Source organism: Budorcas taxicolor, chromosome 2 (assembly GCF_023091745.1).
Source record: "Budorcas taxicolor isolate Tak-1 chromosome 2, Takin1.1, whole genome shotgun sequence".
NCBI lineage: Eukaryota > Metazoa > Chordata > Mammalia > Artiodactyla > Bovidae > Budorcas > Budorcas taxicolor.
The window spans coordinates 53,934,734-53,949,212 of NC_068911.1; the positions used below are offsets into that span (position 1 = coordinate 53,934,734).

The 14,479-nt window shown below is 35.7% G+C and overlaps 1 protein-coding gene across 1 annotated transcript in view; it reads right to left on the reverse strand.

Annotated features, from left to right (window-relative positions):
• The window catches only part of ITGAV (integrin subunit alpha V), a 102,824-nt gene that overhangs the window by 14,568 nt on the left and 73,777 nt on the right, over nucleotides 1–14,479 (reverse strand). Inside the window, exons 15-21 of the mRNA XM_052653802.1 lie at nucleotides 13,236–13,343; nucleotides 11,569–11,627; nucleotides 9,911–10,065; nucleotides 6,649–6,786; nucleotides 2,977–3,044; nucleotides 2,224–2,371; nucleotides 1,602–1,694 (exon numbers count right to left, since the gene is read on the reverse strand). Of these exons, the coding sequence (XP_052509762.1) occupies nucleotides 1,602–1,694; nucleotides 2,224–2,371; nucleotides 2,977–3,044; nucleotides 6,649–6,786; nucleotides 9,911–10,065; nucleotides 11,569–11,627; nucleotides 13,236–13,343 (769 nt within the window). The remainder of the gene's footprint in view (nucleotides 1–1,601; nucleotides 1,695–2,223; nucleotides 2,372–2,976; nucleotides 3,045–6,648; nucleotides 6,787–9,910; nucleotides 10,066–11,568; nucleotides 11,628–13,235; nucleotides 13,344–14,479) is intronic.

The window sequence follows — 14,479 nt, forward strand, 5'->3', positions numbered from 1 at the left end:
TGTGAGAGTTGGACTGTGAAGAAAGCTGAGCACCAAAGAATTGATTCTTTTGAACTGTGGTGTTGGAGAAGACTCTTGAGAGTCCCTTGGACTGCAAGGAGATCCAACCAGTCCATCCTAAAGGAGATCAGTCCTGGGTGTTCATCGGAAGGACTGATGCTGAGGCTGAAACTCCAATACATTGGCCACCTCATGCGAAGAGTTGACTCATTGGAAAAGACTCTGATCCTGGGAGGAATTGCGGGCAGGGAGAGAAGGGGATGACAGAGGATGAGATGGCTGGATGGCATCACCAACTCGATACACATGAGTTTGGGTGAACTCCGTGAGTTGGTGATGGACAGGGAGGCCTGGCGTGCTGTGATTCATGGGGTCGCAAAGAGTCGGACACAACTGAGCAACTGAACTGAACTGATGTGTCATTATTAATAAATTAAATTCTATTGAAAAGGTAACAAGAAATATACTGCTGCTTTTTTCCCCGTTGATACTAGCAATTCAAAAAGATATATTTTTGTCTCCTTTTTTAGAAGATTTGGGAAGCAATCCACTGAGTGCTTCTTCTCAAGCTTCTGAGCTCCCTTCTCTACCACTTAAAGAGGAGTCTGATCCAACCAATGTGCAGTTTGATCCTAATGGGATGACCTTACAGGTTTCACGTTAATAAAGTGGGAAGTGAAAGTGTTAGTCATTCAGTCGTGTCTGACTCTTTGCAACCCTACGTACTGTAGCTCACCAGGCTCCTCTGTCCATGGAATTCTGCAAGCAAGAATATTGGAGTGGGTAGCCATTCCGTTCTCCAGGGGATCTTCCCAACCCAGGGATAGGACTTGGGCCTGCATGCATTGCAGGCAGATTCTTTATAGTCTGAGCCACCAGGGAAGCCCCAATTAATGAGGTCACTCTAACTCACCTAATAACAACAGTCTCGGTATTTGTCAGAGTAGCTTTGAGGGTACATTAAAGCATCAGTTTAAAATATCAAAGTTACGACCTCAGTCCTTAGCTTAAATCATGTTCTCATCCATTCACCAAACTGAAGGCAAAGAGCAGCTTACTGAATACAGGTAATAGCAAAACTCACTACTTTGGTATCTTAATCAAAACTAAGCTCTAATAATCGTTACATTCTAAATCAAAAGCAACTGGAAAACTATTGTGAAGTTTTTATTAAAAAAAAAAAAATTACTATGGGACTTCCCTGGTGGTCCAGTGGTTGAGAATCTGCCTTGCAATGCAGGGGATACCAGTTCAATCCCAGGTCCCGGAAGATCCCATATGCTACAGAGCTAGACCTATGCACCGCAACTGCTGAGCCCATGTTCGAGAGCCCACGAGCCACAACTACTTCTCCCACGTGCTGCAACTACTGGAGCCCGTGTCCGTGACAGGAGAAGCCACCACAGCAAGAGGTCCGAGCACCACAGAAAGGAGTGGCCTCTGTTCACAACTGGAGAGGGCCCACATGCAGCAACAGAGACCCACCATAATCAAAACATAAATTAAAAATAATCAAACAAATGACTGTGGACAAACCCACAGAAAAATATGCTAATCTCTATGAAAGAACAAAAGAGACCCATTTAATTAAAATGTCTTACTTGAGTTCCAGCCTTCATTGGGTTTCCAAGGTCACAAACCACCTGGCGGGTTTGGTTTTCTGTCTTAAACGCACAGGAAAGTCTTGCTAAGGCCTTTGACAAATGAAGAAAGAGGATTGAAGGGAAAATAAATTAATCACTAAAAAAAAAAAAAGCAGAAGCCATACTAAAACTGTAAAGTTTCTAGACAATATCATACAGTTGATGTTTGGGTTTCTTGTTTTACAAAGCAAACAGATCTATTTGAGTAATGAGGGGTATGGGGGAACCAGAACTGCGTTCAGTCGCCACAAATACATGCAAAATTGTTTCTGAATGATCCCTAGAGGACTTAGAAACATAACCATATTATTTCTGACAAATTATTTGATGGCCAGGCTTAGACACTTTATCCATCTGACCTTGTGTCAGGCACTTAGCTAGCAATTTTTAAAACGTCATATCAATGCATTATGCAAAGTACCAGGCTTGAAAAGAATTATGTAAGACAGGCACTCTATTGTCTAGCAATTTAGCCTTAGGTAGAACAGCTAAGCTGTAGTATAATAAATAGGGTAGCTGCTCATTAATGTTAATGTGAACCATGAGCGCATTTCGATTTTTAAAGAGGCAGCTTGCTTACTTCACTGTTACGGACAACACCGATGAAATCAGCCTGCAGTGGGATGGAAACGATGAGCTCGGCTTCATAGGCACCTTCTCCCTGATTCTGAGCTTTAACAATCAAGGTCAGAGGGTTGTCGTCCCCAATATAGATCTTCTTTTGATCACTACAAGTTAATATAAATCTAGTCAATGAAGAAAGACTGCGCAGCAAGGGCATGACTGTTCAAAGCACTGACATGTTCAACAGCGTCTCAGGATATTTTGAGACCACTGCACAGATCAACACTGAACTGGAAATAGCACACTGGGTGCAAACTCTATGTTTCTCCCAATAAAAGAAAATACCGATGCCTTTCTCATATCACTATCACTCAAATCAATTATGGAAATAATTTTATATCCCTTTGTACTTATTAATCTCCTGATTTTTTCTAAAAGTTGAACTAATCCCCTGGTCATGATACTTCCAATATTTGCTATAATTTATACATCATATAAAATGGTAATACATTCTTTAGTTAAGAGACAATCTTTAAGAGAATACAATGCTACTTTGTGACACTACTCCATACTGATGAAAACAGATCTGTTAACCTAGGCAGCTGGTGAAACATACAGCCTATTTTTCTAAAGCTCAATATTCACTCCTTTACTGAAAATGCATTATCCTCCAACTTAACTAATTCTCATTGCTATTACTTTAATAGAAAAATGTGCTCTTTCATTTCAATTTCTTATTATACAGTCTATTATTTGGAGCAAAACTTACCTATCTACAGAAACCTCCAGTTTGGGTTTACAGACATTGTCTTCACCACAGTCAAGTAGAATATGAGCCTAGAAAAAAGTTTTTATTTTTTTCTACATGAATAGATAACCAATACAGGTCACACACACAGTGTATATTAACATATATATGGATGTATATGAATATACATGTATATATTTATATACACTCAACTTATATATATACCTGAATGCAAAAGGGATCATGGCTGCCTGTTTTTAAACAGGTCAGCATTAGCTAGTAAGAATGAAAAGGAAGGAAAAGATTCATAGGATATAATACAATTAGCTGGAACCTTTTAGGTCTATCTCGAATTAAGCTGTTACCACTTTGGAATGAAGTGTAGAATAGAAAATAAAATTGAAATTAGAGTTCGGCTTTAATCTGCTACTGCTAAGTTGTGTGATCTTGGGCCAAAGAAGCTCCTTTACAGAATTTCTCATTACAGACTATGCCTCTGGAGCACAGAATAAGGACCCGTGGATACATAGCAGCAATTCAGACAGACAGACCAAACGGAACAGAAATTGGATGAAAGGAGTTCCGCATTGGCATGGCCATCTGGAAAGAGATAAAGAAAAAGGAACCAGAAGCATTAGGTTAGCAGATCCAAGACAGATACAATAAGCAAGACCTCAACACTTTCTCCCTCTAGATATAACCATATGATGTGTCAGCCGGAACATTGTGGAAAATCCAACAGAAAGACATAGTGGAGGAAGCAGAAGTTGGGCAGGATGTGAAATAAGAAACCTAAAAATTAATAAAAGAGGAAAGAAAAAAATGATTAAGCCATTATTGGTTTGTCTATTGTTAACATCCAAAGGGCTTCAGGTCCTAAGGCAAACAGAAAAGAAAAAGATTCAAAGGGGAAAAATAGTGACAGGCTTTCTTGAAAACAGTAACAACAAAACTGTATGCTTTCAAGTTACAAGGATATATGGCTTCCCAGAATAAAATTATATGATAGAGATCTGAACTGACAATGTAATTGGGATGAAACCCAACAATACATGTTAACTAATTCACTGACCTAGATGTAAACAGCTGCTATGTGCTTCAAGAAGTTGGGGGGAAAAGGTCAGGATTATTAGAAGAACTCTGACGTAACTATACACGTCATACCAAAGACAATCAACTACTAACTTAGTTTATGAACTAAGAGTGGATTTAATGATATGTGATATGGTGTGTATCAAAAGTCCCAGCTAGAATGATGAGTATCTGAAGTTTGAAATGAGAAGTATTATGAATATTAATAAACTACAATAAAGGGATATTTGACTAACTACCACTCTACACTGAAGAAAAAGGATTAAGCTGGCATTGGTGCAACTACAGCATTAAAATACACTCTCAGAAAGAATAGCTTCAGAAATGGAAAAAGAACACTATCTTTCATTCACAGAGAACTAAATCTCTACAGTTATATACTTAGTATCTTACGCAGAGTAAGAACTTAGTACACATTTGAATGAACAACCGGGAGGCGGGAGTGGGGCAGGCTGCTGCTGCTGCTAAGTCGCTTCAGTCATGTCTGACTCTGTGTGACCCCATAGATGGCAGCCCACCAGGCTCCCCCGTCCCTGGGATTCTCCAGGCAAGAACACTGAAGTGGGTTGCCATTTCCTTCTCCAATGCATGAAAGTGAAAGTGAAGTTGCTCAGTTGTGTCCGACTCTTTGTGACCCCATGGACTGCAGCCTACTAGGCTCCTCCATCCACGGGATTTTCCAGGCAAGAGTACTGGAGTGGGTTGCCACTGCCTTCTCCATGGGATCTTCCCAATCCAGGATCGAACCCAGGTCTCCTGCATTGCAAGCAGATTCTTTACCGACTGAGCTATGAGGGAAGCCCTAATCCAATATGACTGGTACTTTATAAGGAGATTAGAACACAGACGCAGAGGGGAGATCACATAAAGACACAGGGAGAAAGTGACCACTACCAGCCAGCGGGAAAAGCTTCAGAGAAAACCAATACTGCCCACACTTTGATCTCCGACTTTAAGCCTCCAGAATTGTGAGAAAATAAATTTCTATTATTTCACCACCCATTCTGTGGCACTTTGTAATAGCAGTCCTAGCAAACTAATACAGATATATTATTAAAATTACAGTCACCAGTTTTCTATTTTTTTTAATGTTACTGATCAGTAAATTTAAATTACAAATGTGTCTCACATTATATTTCTATTAGAAAGCAATACCTTAAAGAGTGTACAGTAAAAAAAAGTGAGTAATATGACCAGGGAGATAAAGTGCCATTTTAGAGACAAGTAAATAAGCATGTTAGGGTAGGTAATTAACACAGAAATCAGAGTCCATAATAAAACTAAGAATACAGAAAGAAAGATGCCTAAGAGTAGACAATGTCCTTGTTGAAACAAAAGTAGAACACAAAGGAAACAAAGATTCAAATAATGAAGAAGGGTAGGTGGAGAAAGGGAAGAAAGTCAAATATTAAAGTTATTATTTCCCTCAAATCAGTTTCCAAAGTTAGCCAATTTGATAAGCTGCCTTTAAATTATATTGGTATTGAAGAGATTGGTGATCCCAGTAAACTAATGTTAACACTAATAAATAGTCTCCAAAAAATTCCAGAATCATAAACAGAAAATAATCATAACTCCTATATCAAAATGTATAATGTAAAAGTAACAATTAACTTTTTAAAAAACTGTAAAACTGAACAAAGACTATAAGAGGCTCATATGTTCATTATTAATCAAAGTAAGACTGTGCATCCCCTAAAAATATAAATTATAAAAAATGTGAACTAAGAATAATGTTTGTAAGTTCTATACTAATGGGTAGTGGAAAGCACCATCTATACTATTTACATGCAAAATAAATATAAGATAGTTATAAATTATAAAATTAAAACTGTAAAATATAGCTAACATATATAAAATATATTCTCATAAAATTCTGTGTTGCTGTATTTGATTTTATCAAAAGAATGATTTATATACTATATATGCATATGTGTGTATATACACTAGTTTTTAAAATATAAATCAAAGATAACATAAACTTGTTTAGCAAAATACTAAAATACTATGTATTACTTGGCATTTTGTTGTTTTCCTTGAATTACTTTGTTGTTTTATGTATTCAAAATGCGACCTGTCTTCCTCTGCGTATAAATTGAGTGGCTTTGAATGTCTCTTCCCCTCTGACTTCTCTGACTAAAAATGCAACATTATAGAAGCAATCCTTGTATGGCTGAGTCCCTTTGCTGTGCACCTGAAACTATCTCAATATTGTTAATCTGCTATACTCCAATGTAGAAAAGATTAAAAATATAAAATAAAAGCAATCCTTTATGCTAATTAAAAAATGAATTACAGAACAGACTTTTTGACTCTGTGGGAGAGGGAGAGGGTAGGATGATTTGGGAGAATGGCATTGAAACATGTATAAGATCATATAAGAAACCAATCGCCAGTCTAGGTTCAATGCAGGATACAGGATGCTTGGGGTTGGTGCACTGGGATAACCTAGAGGGATGGTATGGGGAGAGAGGTGGGAGGAGGATTCAGGAGTGGGAACTTATGTACACCCGAGGCTGATTCATGTTGATGTATGGCAAAACCAATACAGTATTGTAAAGTAAAAAAAATAAAATAAAATAAAAAGATAAAATACAGTACCTGTCGACTAACATTGGCAGGAGTAAATTGGTTAAGAATAGGTTGCAACCCTGTTGCATCAGCAGCTGTTCGATAATCCAACCAATACTCCATAAAAATAGTAATTGGAGTGAGTTTATCTCTAAATTCAGATTCATCCTAAAAATGGAAAAGCTTTGAATTAATTATGACATCAACCTAAGTAAGACATCGAGCTATCTATAGAAATCCATAAGCACACAATACAAAGCCAGCTGTACTCATCCCTTGATCCAATTCTACCAAAACTCTCTGTAAAACTACACTTACATAAGAATAGGATATCCATAAAGAAGACTATCATTATCCACTGAGAATCCTTAACCAACTTTGTTTTGCAATGTAATATTTGATTCACACAAAAATATATGAGACCTGTTAATAAAATGAGGACTCCAACACACACCCAATATAAATAATAACCAGGACATTACCTATATTGCTTAAGCTACCTACATGCTCTTTTCATCCCTTTGTCTTCCTTCCAGAGGTAATCATTCCATTAGCTTGCTCACAGTGGTTTTACTCTAGTGTAAATGTCTCTACAACAGCACGTTCTTCAGAATGCTTTTCCTGTTTATTTTAAAATGAGATCATATGTATTCTTCTGTTATTTGCTTCAACACTTTTTCAGAAGATTCATTCACATTATTGCATGTAGCAAGGTTAATTTTTATTGCTGAGTAACTGGAGTGGGTAGCCCTTCCCTTCTCAAAGGGATTTTCCCAACCCAGGGATCAAACCCAGATCTCCCACATTGCAGCAGGGTTCTTTACCAGCTGAGCCACAAGGGAAGCCCAAGAATACTGGAGTGGGGTGGCCCATCCCTTCCTCAGGGGATCTTCCCGACCCAGGAATTGAACCAGGGTCTCCTGCGTTGCAGGCAGATTCTTTACCAACTGAGCTATTAGGGAAGCCCATGTTGAGTAATATTTATAATAAATCCACAGTTTATCAATTCTTTTTTGGATTTCTTTGGGGTTTTGGTTTATTTTTGCTATTACAAAAAAAAATGTATCATTCTACACAGTGGAAAGGAGATTTGTCAGCTAAGATAATACCGTATTATCTTCCAAAATCTTTACAGCATTTACACTGCCATCAGCAACACATAAGAATTCTCATTAATTCACATCTGGACCAAGCAATAGGTACTGGTAGACTTTGAGTATAAAATGGTATTTCTTCATAGTTGAAGCTTGAGGTATTTGTCTTGTTTGCAAATATCATGAACAGTTATCTAATCAAAAACCTGTCTTGCACTTCAAGTAAGATGGCCATGTTTTCAGTCTACTCATGTGTGAAGTTACACTATACTTTTAATGTTAACCCACTCTAGGATACATGCAAGTTGGTCTGTTTTTTAATCTTCTTTATAAACAGCTTGGATTGAGTTTGCTTATATTTGGTTAGTAATTCTATATCTATGTCTTTGTGTAAGACTCATGAATTCTTCTTGTTTATACTATCCTTGGCCAGTCTAGGTATCAATTACACTAGCTTCAGAGAATAAACTGGAAATACATCTTGTTTTTCTAAAGAGCTTAATATTGGAATGTCTCATTCCTGACAGCTTAGACAATATTGCCTATAAAATTATTTAGGTCTTGTGATCTGTTTGTTGTAAAGACTTTTAAACTGCCAGTTCAATTTTCAGAATGGTTTATATGGTTAAGTGGATTGTTTGGGTTTTCTATTTCTTCAAGTAACAATTGTGTTATGTTTTTCTAAGAATGTTTTTGTTTTCTTGGTACAAGGTTGTTCATAATATTCTATTATTTTAATTCCTCCATTATCTATGTGCCTGCGAGCGAAGTTGCTTCAGTCATGTCCGACTCTTTGCTACCCCATTTGCTACCTCTCCAGATTCCTCTGTTCATGGGATTTCCCAGGCAAGAATACCAGAGTGGGTAGCCATTCTCTTCTCCTGAGCATCTTCCCAACCCAGGGATTGAACCCGGGGTCTCCCACACTCTAGGCAGATTCTTTACTGCTGAGTCACCAGGAATGTCCTTTTTAAATTTTTAATTTTGTGGAGGTTTTTTGGGTTTATTTTCCCCTTCATTTTTTCCCTCAAGCTTTCATTTAAATTAAATAGTATTTAAGGCTACATACATTTACCTCTACATTATGCTTTTGGGATATCCTACATATATTGATATTTTCATTATAATTCACTTCTAAGTAAATTTCTAGTATGATTTTTTTTTTCTATAAGTTGCTTAAAATCACAATTCCTAATTCTCAATTTAAATTTGTTACTGATTTCTTAAAATTGCACTATAATCAAATAGAATATATTCTATGATTTCAATTTTCTCAAATTTGTTCAGACTTCCTATATGTATATTGGGAACTTTTATATTCTCTAAATGTTGGATGCCAAGTTCTATATAGAGTTTATTAATTATGTTGAGTCTTCTATATCTTTACTGATACCTTTATCTTTTAAATCAAATTTCTCCCTTTATTTCTTTCAATATTTTATATACATTTATACTTTGTAACTGATAATTCTAAATCTCAAGTCTTTCCATGGGGTGGCAAAGCAGCACACACAAATGAGCGACTTTGACTTCACTTTTTTAGGACTAAGATTTGTTTGCTGTGTCTTCTAATGGCTTACTTTCTGTTTCTTTAGTACTTTAGAAATGAATTCCTATTTGATTTGAACTTAACCTGTGCAACCTGTACTAGATTGTTCTGGTGAAAACTTGCACTTACTCTTGTAAGAGTCAGGGTCATCTTTGTTTTGGGGACACTTCAGCCCTGTGGAAAAATCTAGACCTAATACAGGAGGTTCGGGTCACACCCCTAGCTTGCAGCAGGCCCCGGGTGATTCTGAAACCCCATACTGGTGTCTGCAAGTAGTGCCCCCCTCCCCTCCCCAGGTTCCATCCCTCCCCACCTAGCTACCCTGACTCACACACTTGCTTACAACTCACAAGTCAGGTTTAGCCAATGGAGTTTTTAATTGATTAACTGGGTAGGGGTGGATTTCTTTTATGGTCTTGAGAGTCCAGTAATACGTATGTCATAATTTAATAAGGCCACGTGTGATATCCAGTCTGACAAGAGTCGATGTCCATTACTCAAGTCTGACTCTTTAAAAAGCCCAGTTTCCTCAACTGCATTTTTCTGTTTTCTTGTTTATTCACCACCAAAAACGTTTTACAGAAAGGAAAAATCATTCAGGTGAAAAAATAATACATAGAAAGATAAGGAATGTAAAAGTATGTCTTACCCGCAGATATGCGATCAGCTCCTCACACTGCATCTGTCCCCCCCTTGAGATGGTCATGTTCTTGGAGTGACCCGGGGACCTGTTATGGAGAAAGAGTGCTCGTCGAATTGCTCCTTTCTGCTTGAGTTTATCCAAAAGAAGCTCCACCTGGAAGTCTATACAAACCAAAGGATTTATAACCAACATAATCTTTATGGACACCTACCTGTCCTAAATATCTCAAGTTTTCATGTAAAGACAGATACACAGACATTTCTTAAGAAGTAACTTGCTTCTAATTCATTCTTTAAAAGTCTATATGGTATAGTGAGACCACAACATATTAATTCTGAATAAATATTTAATAATTAATTAATCTAACCATTCCCAACTTAATATCATCTAATAATTCAGACACTAGATAATGATAAAACAACTAGCAGACAGAAGGAAATTTTTTTTCTTTTAACTTAAGCTGAGAGGAGGAAGTTCAGAAATGAGATATGTGAATAATTAAGACTTCCACCACTAATGCAGGTAGCAGCACTCCTGCTGATTGTGAGTAAGAAATGTTTACTAATCTGCACCCATACATTCACTACCGTGATGAATGAGCAGTTTGTATCTATCGATTGCAACTCCTACTTCTAATGAAGCTCCCATATCAAACTATCAGGTAAATATGTCTCTCGTGAAGCAAATGCCTAAACAAAGCTGACTAGGTCAGGAATCGTCTTAAAAAGAATGTGCAGCCAAGAATCAAGCACAGTTGCTAGATTACTAGCTTTTAAGATTCAGTTCTTCTTAAATAGTTTCTTCAAAGGAGATAAGAATGCAGATCTTTAAAACCACAAGTCTCCTTTCAAGTTCCCCTAAATGCTGAACTTCATAACAAATCTGAGTGAAAACCCAGGATTATTTTGCTTCCAGTTCTGTTCCATCCACTCTTTGAGAGACAGCAAGCCTGCCTCTAGCCTCTTGAAACTGCCATTTCCTCTGCAAAATTCTTGTCCAGGTATCCCCTTAGCTCCTTCATTTCCTTCAGGTCTTAACTGAAAAATTACCTTCCTTGCTACCCTGTGTGAACTTCAGACTCAAACACACCTCCCAACAGACTCAGTCCTCTAGTAAGAGCTTCACTGTTATTTCTTAGCATTTACACCGACAAATCTCCACAACAGTTACTGAATTCTCCTACCTTGCTTTCAGAATCACATAAACAATTTTTTGGAAAAAAGGAGTGAAGTTAGTATTTTCTCTGTGGGTTAAATTTAGTGGTCAAAACTTTTTCTCCTTCTCTCTTTCTAAATCACCTCTACTCCTGAAATTACCAGGGTTTCTCCAACACATAAAATATAAACTTCTCAGTAGGTAACTGACTTTATAAACAATGATATTAATTTTTCCTGAAGTTCATTTGTCTCACATGGGTAACTTTAACTTTCTCAAGGCCTTATCACTAATTTTTCAGAATGCCAATAAGTAAATGCATTATCTCTGAACTGGCTTAACAGCTGCCAAACAAAATAATTATGTTGTAATTTTAAATGTCTTTAACATAAACATTCAAATAAAAAAGCAATGACAACTATCTGAATAGTTATTCAAATATCCTAAAACGTTTATTAAGTGCTGCATATGCAGCACCATTATATATAATTTCTCCATAGAATACTTACCAAGCTTCGTAGGAAGTGCTCCTTTGCCATCTGCCTTTAAGCAAAACCTGACATTAAAACTGTAAAAAAATAAAAAATACATACAAATCCCATAATCGTTTAAATATTTTTTAATATAACCTAAATCTCACATTTTTTCTTTTTTAAATCTTACATTTCTAATACTTGGTTTATATTATGAAGCCTTGTATTTTTCTTTATATCAATATTATTTTTATATATGAAACTAAACAGAATATTCTAACTCATTCTTAAGTAATTTAGGCACTCATGATACTTTAATGAGACAAAAAGGAAAAAAAAAATTCGTAACTGCCTCTAAAGTTTATGGAATCTCTTTGATAAATCTAAATGAGGAAAATGACAGTCCAGATTTAAAATAAATATCTCACTTATTTAAAAGCCCCGCAAAGCTCCCTTTAATTAGTGAGCTCCTCTAGAATAGCATTTTTCACAGCTTATTACTAGGTCATGACATCAGTTTACTGGGTTGTGGCCAGCATCTTTAAAAAAACAAATATATGTGTAATATTGACGTAAGTTTAAAGGGTAAGATTTCATGAAACTTAAGTTTTAAAAATGTATGTTTACTGGATTATGATGTAAAATGTTATTTCATCCTATAATCAAAAACACATGAAAGCTACTGCTCTAGTTAACATATTCAAAGCCTTCACATTGTTACCAGAATAAGCAAAAACCTTGAAAATGTCACTGCCAATCAATAAAAATGAAGACCAAATATTATTGAACTTTTAATGCACTCTGATGAAAGAAATAAAATTTTTATTGTCTACATGTTTGTTTAATATATATATTATAAACAAAATTTTGAAAAATGATTTTAATAACAACAGTAAATACTTCAAAAACAAAATCAGGAAAAATATCTTTCCATTAGATCATTTGAAGTAAAATCTTCCCAGCTTCCAATCACTCTACCCTTCATATATAAGTTCTCTTTGATTTTTCTGTGTAAGTAAGAAACATGAGCATTGTTTCCCAAAGTTTGGTACTTACAGTCAGTTTATATGGATCAGGACTTTTCATTATTAATTTTATATTTATGTTGACATGTATGAGAAAGGCTGGTTTCTCCATTTTATTTTAGTATGTTTTAAAGTAAAACATCAGTCAGTTTAAAGGAAAAACTCTTAAGAAAATTATAAATACAAATAGAATAAAAAATAGCAAAAAAAAAAATCACACAATATAGTGAAAAGTAATAAAAAATGGAAACTTGAGAAACAGAGAAAAATTTCAGACATTAAGCTTACCAAAAAAGTTACATTTTTCTTCAGAAACTAGTGAAAGAACAGAAGACCAATACCTTCAAGCAAAATAATTATTTTCATACAATTAGTCACAGATACTAAATCTGAAACACATCATTAGCTTTTAAAAATCAAAATCAAAATGTTCACTGGCTTTTTCACTTTTGATATATTCATTTTTCAAAAATTAGTTTTATACTAGTTCATAGAATATTTCTAGAGGCTTATATGTACCCTCTTTGGAACAATATTTGTAAAATCAATCTATGACAAGAAAATAGAGTATATCCATAGAAACTGTTTTAGTAATACTTCAGCCCACTCCCCCATTTTCAATTATTTTTATAATGATTGAACCAATAGTTGTAACTATTTTTAAACAAAAACCCTTACCAGGAAACTTTGAGATCTGTCCCAGGCAGAAGGCAGGTTTTATTTTCTTGATTTAAAATGCTAGGGTACACTTCAAGGCCAGCATTTACAGTGATAACTGGTCTGGCCCTGGTTTTCAAAAAAAAAAAGAAAAAAGTTATTTAAAATGTTACACTGATCTAAGTACTTTAGGTTCACATTCATGGTGTATACAGTGCAATGTTCACTAAAGCACTGTTTGTAACAGAAAAAAGAACAGAAACAATCAAACTTAGAAAGACCAAATATCCCCAGACTGTCTTGATTTTATCAGTGAAAGTTCCATGACCTGGTAAAGCCCCCTCAATTCCAAGCAAAGCAGGACCACTGGTCACAACCTGTCTAAACACAGCCCATTAAAGCAGGATGGTTATACAAGTCGGGGGATAGCTACCTAACGCAGTTGCAATACAAGAGGGAGATGAGTGCTGTAAAGCCATCTGCACTAATATGGGATGATATTAGCCAGGAGAGAATTTTAGTATGATAGGAAAAAAAAAAAAAAAACATGTGAAAGCATGCATGCACACATACACACACACAATTTTGTAATGCACAGAATGTTTCTGGTAGGATATACTAATGAACTAGTAACTGGTGTGAGAGGAAGTATGTATTTTTTATTGTATGCCCTTTTTATATTGCTTGACATTTTACCACATGCCTGTATTACTGCTATTACTATAATAGCAATTTTTAAAACTAAACAATAAATTAAAATAAATATAGTGTTCCAAAGTTCAGATGTACATGTTTATGCTCTGTAAAAATATATAGCAGGCTCAGGTCAGTGTGCTTTTCTAATGATGACAAATCCTAGAATCTCTATGGTCCCAAGCTGCTCTGAGAGGCACAATCAAGTTGACCTATACTATGCAAGAGCGTTAGTTTTCCTACCATGTATAAACACAGTCCATAGAAGTGGAAACATTTTAATCTACTTGTGATGCCAGATGATACCGTAAGGCATGGGGAACTGATGAAACACAGAGAATTATTGGAAATACGTATGAAGCTGGGAACTAGAGATATGTAGATTTACACACATTACTCTGATAAAAACGTTTATTTTGGGAGTCATTACATCCTTCCCCGGTGGTCTCAGAATACTGTGGCACAAATACCAAGTTAATTTCTTGTCCCTTAGAGGAAAATGTAACTTTTATACTTTTAAATGTAACTCATATACTTTTAAATTCATAAAATCGAAAACACAGGAGAACATC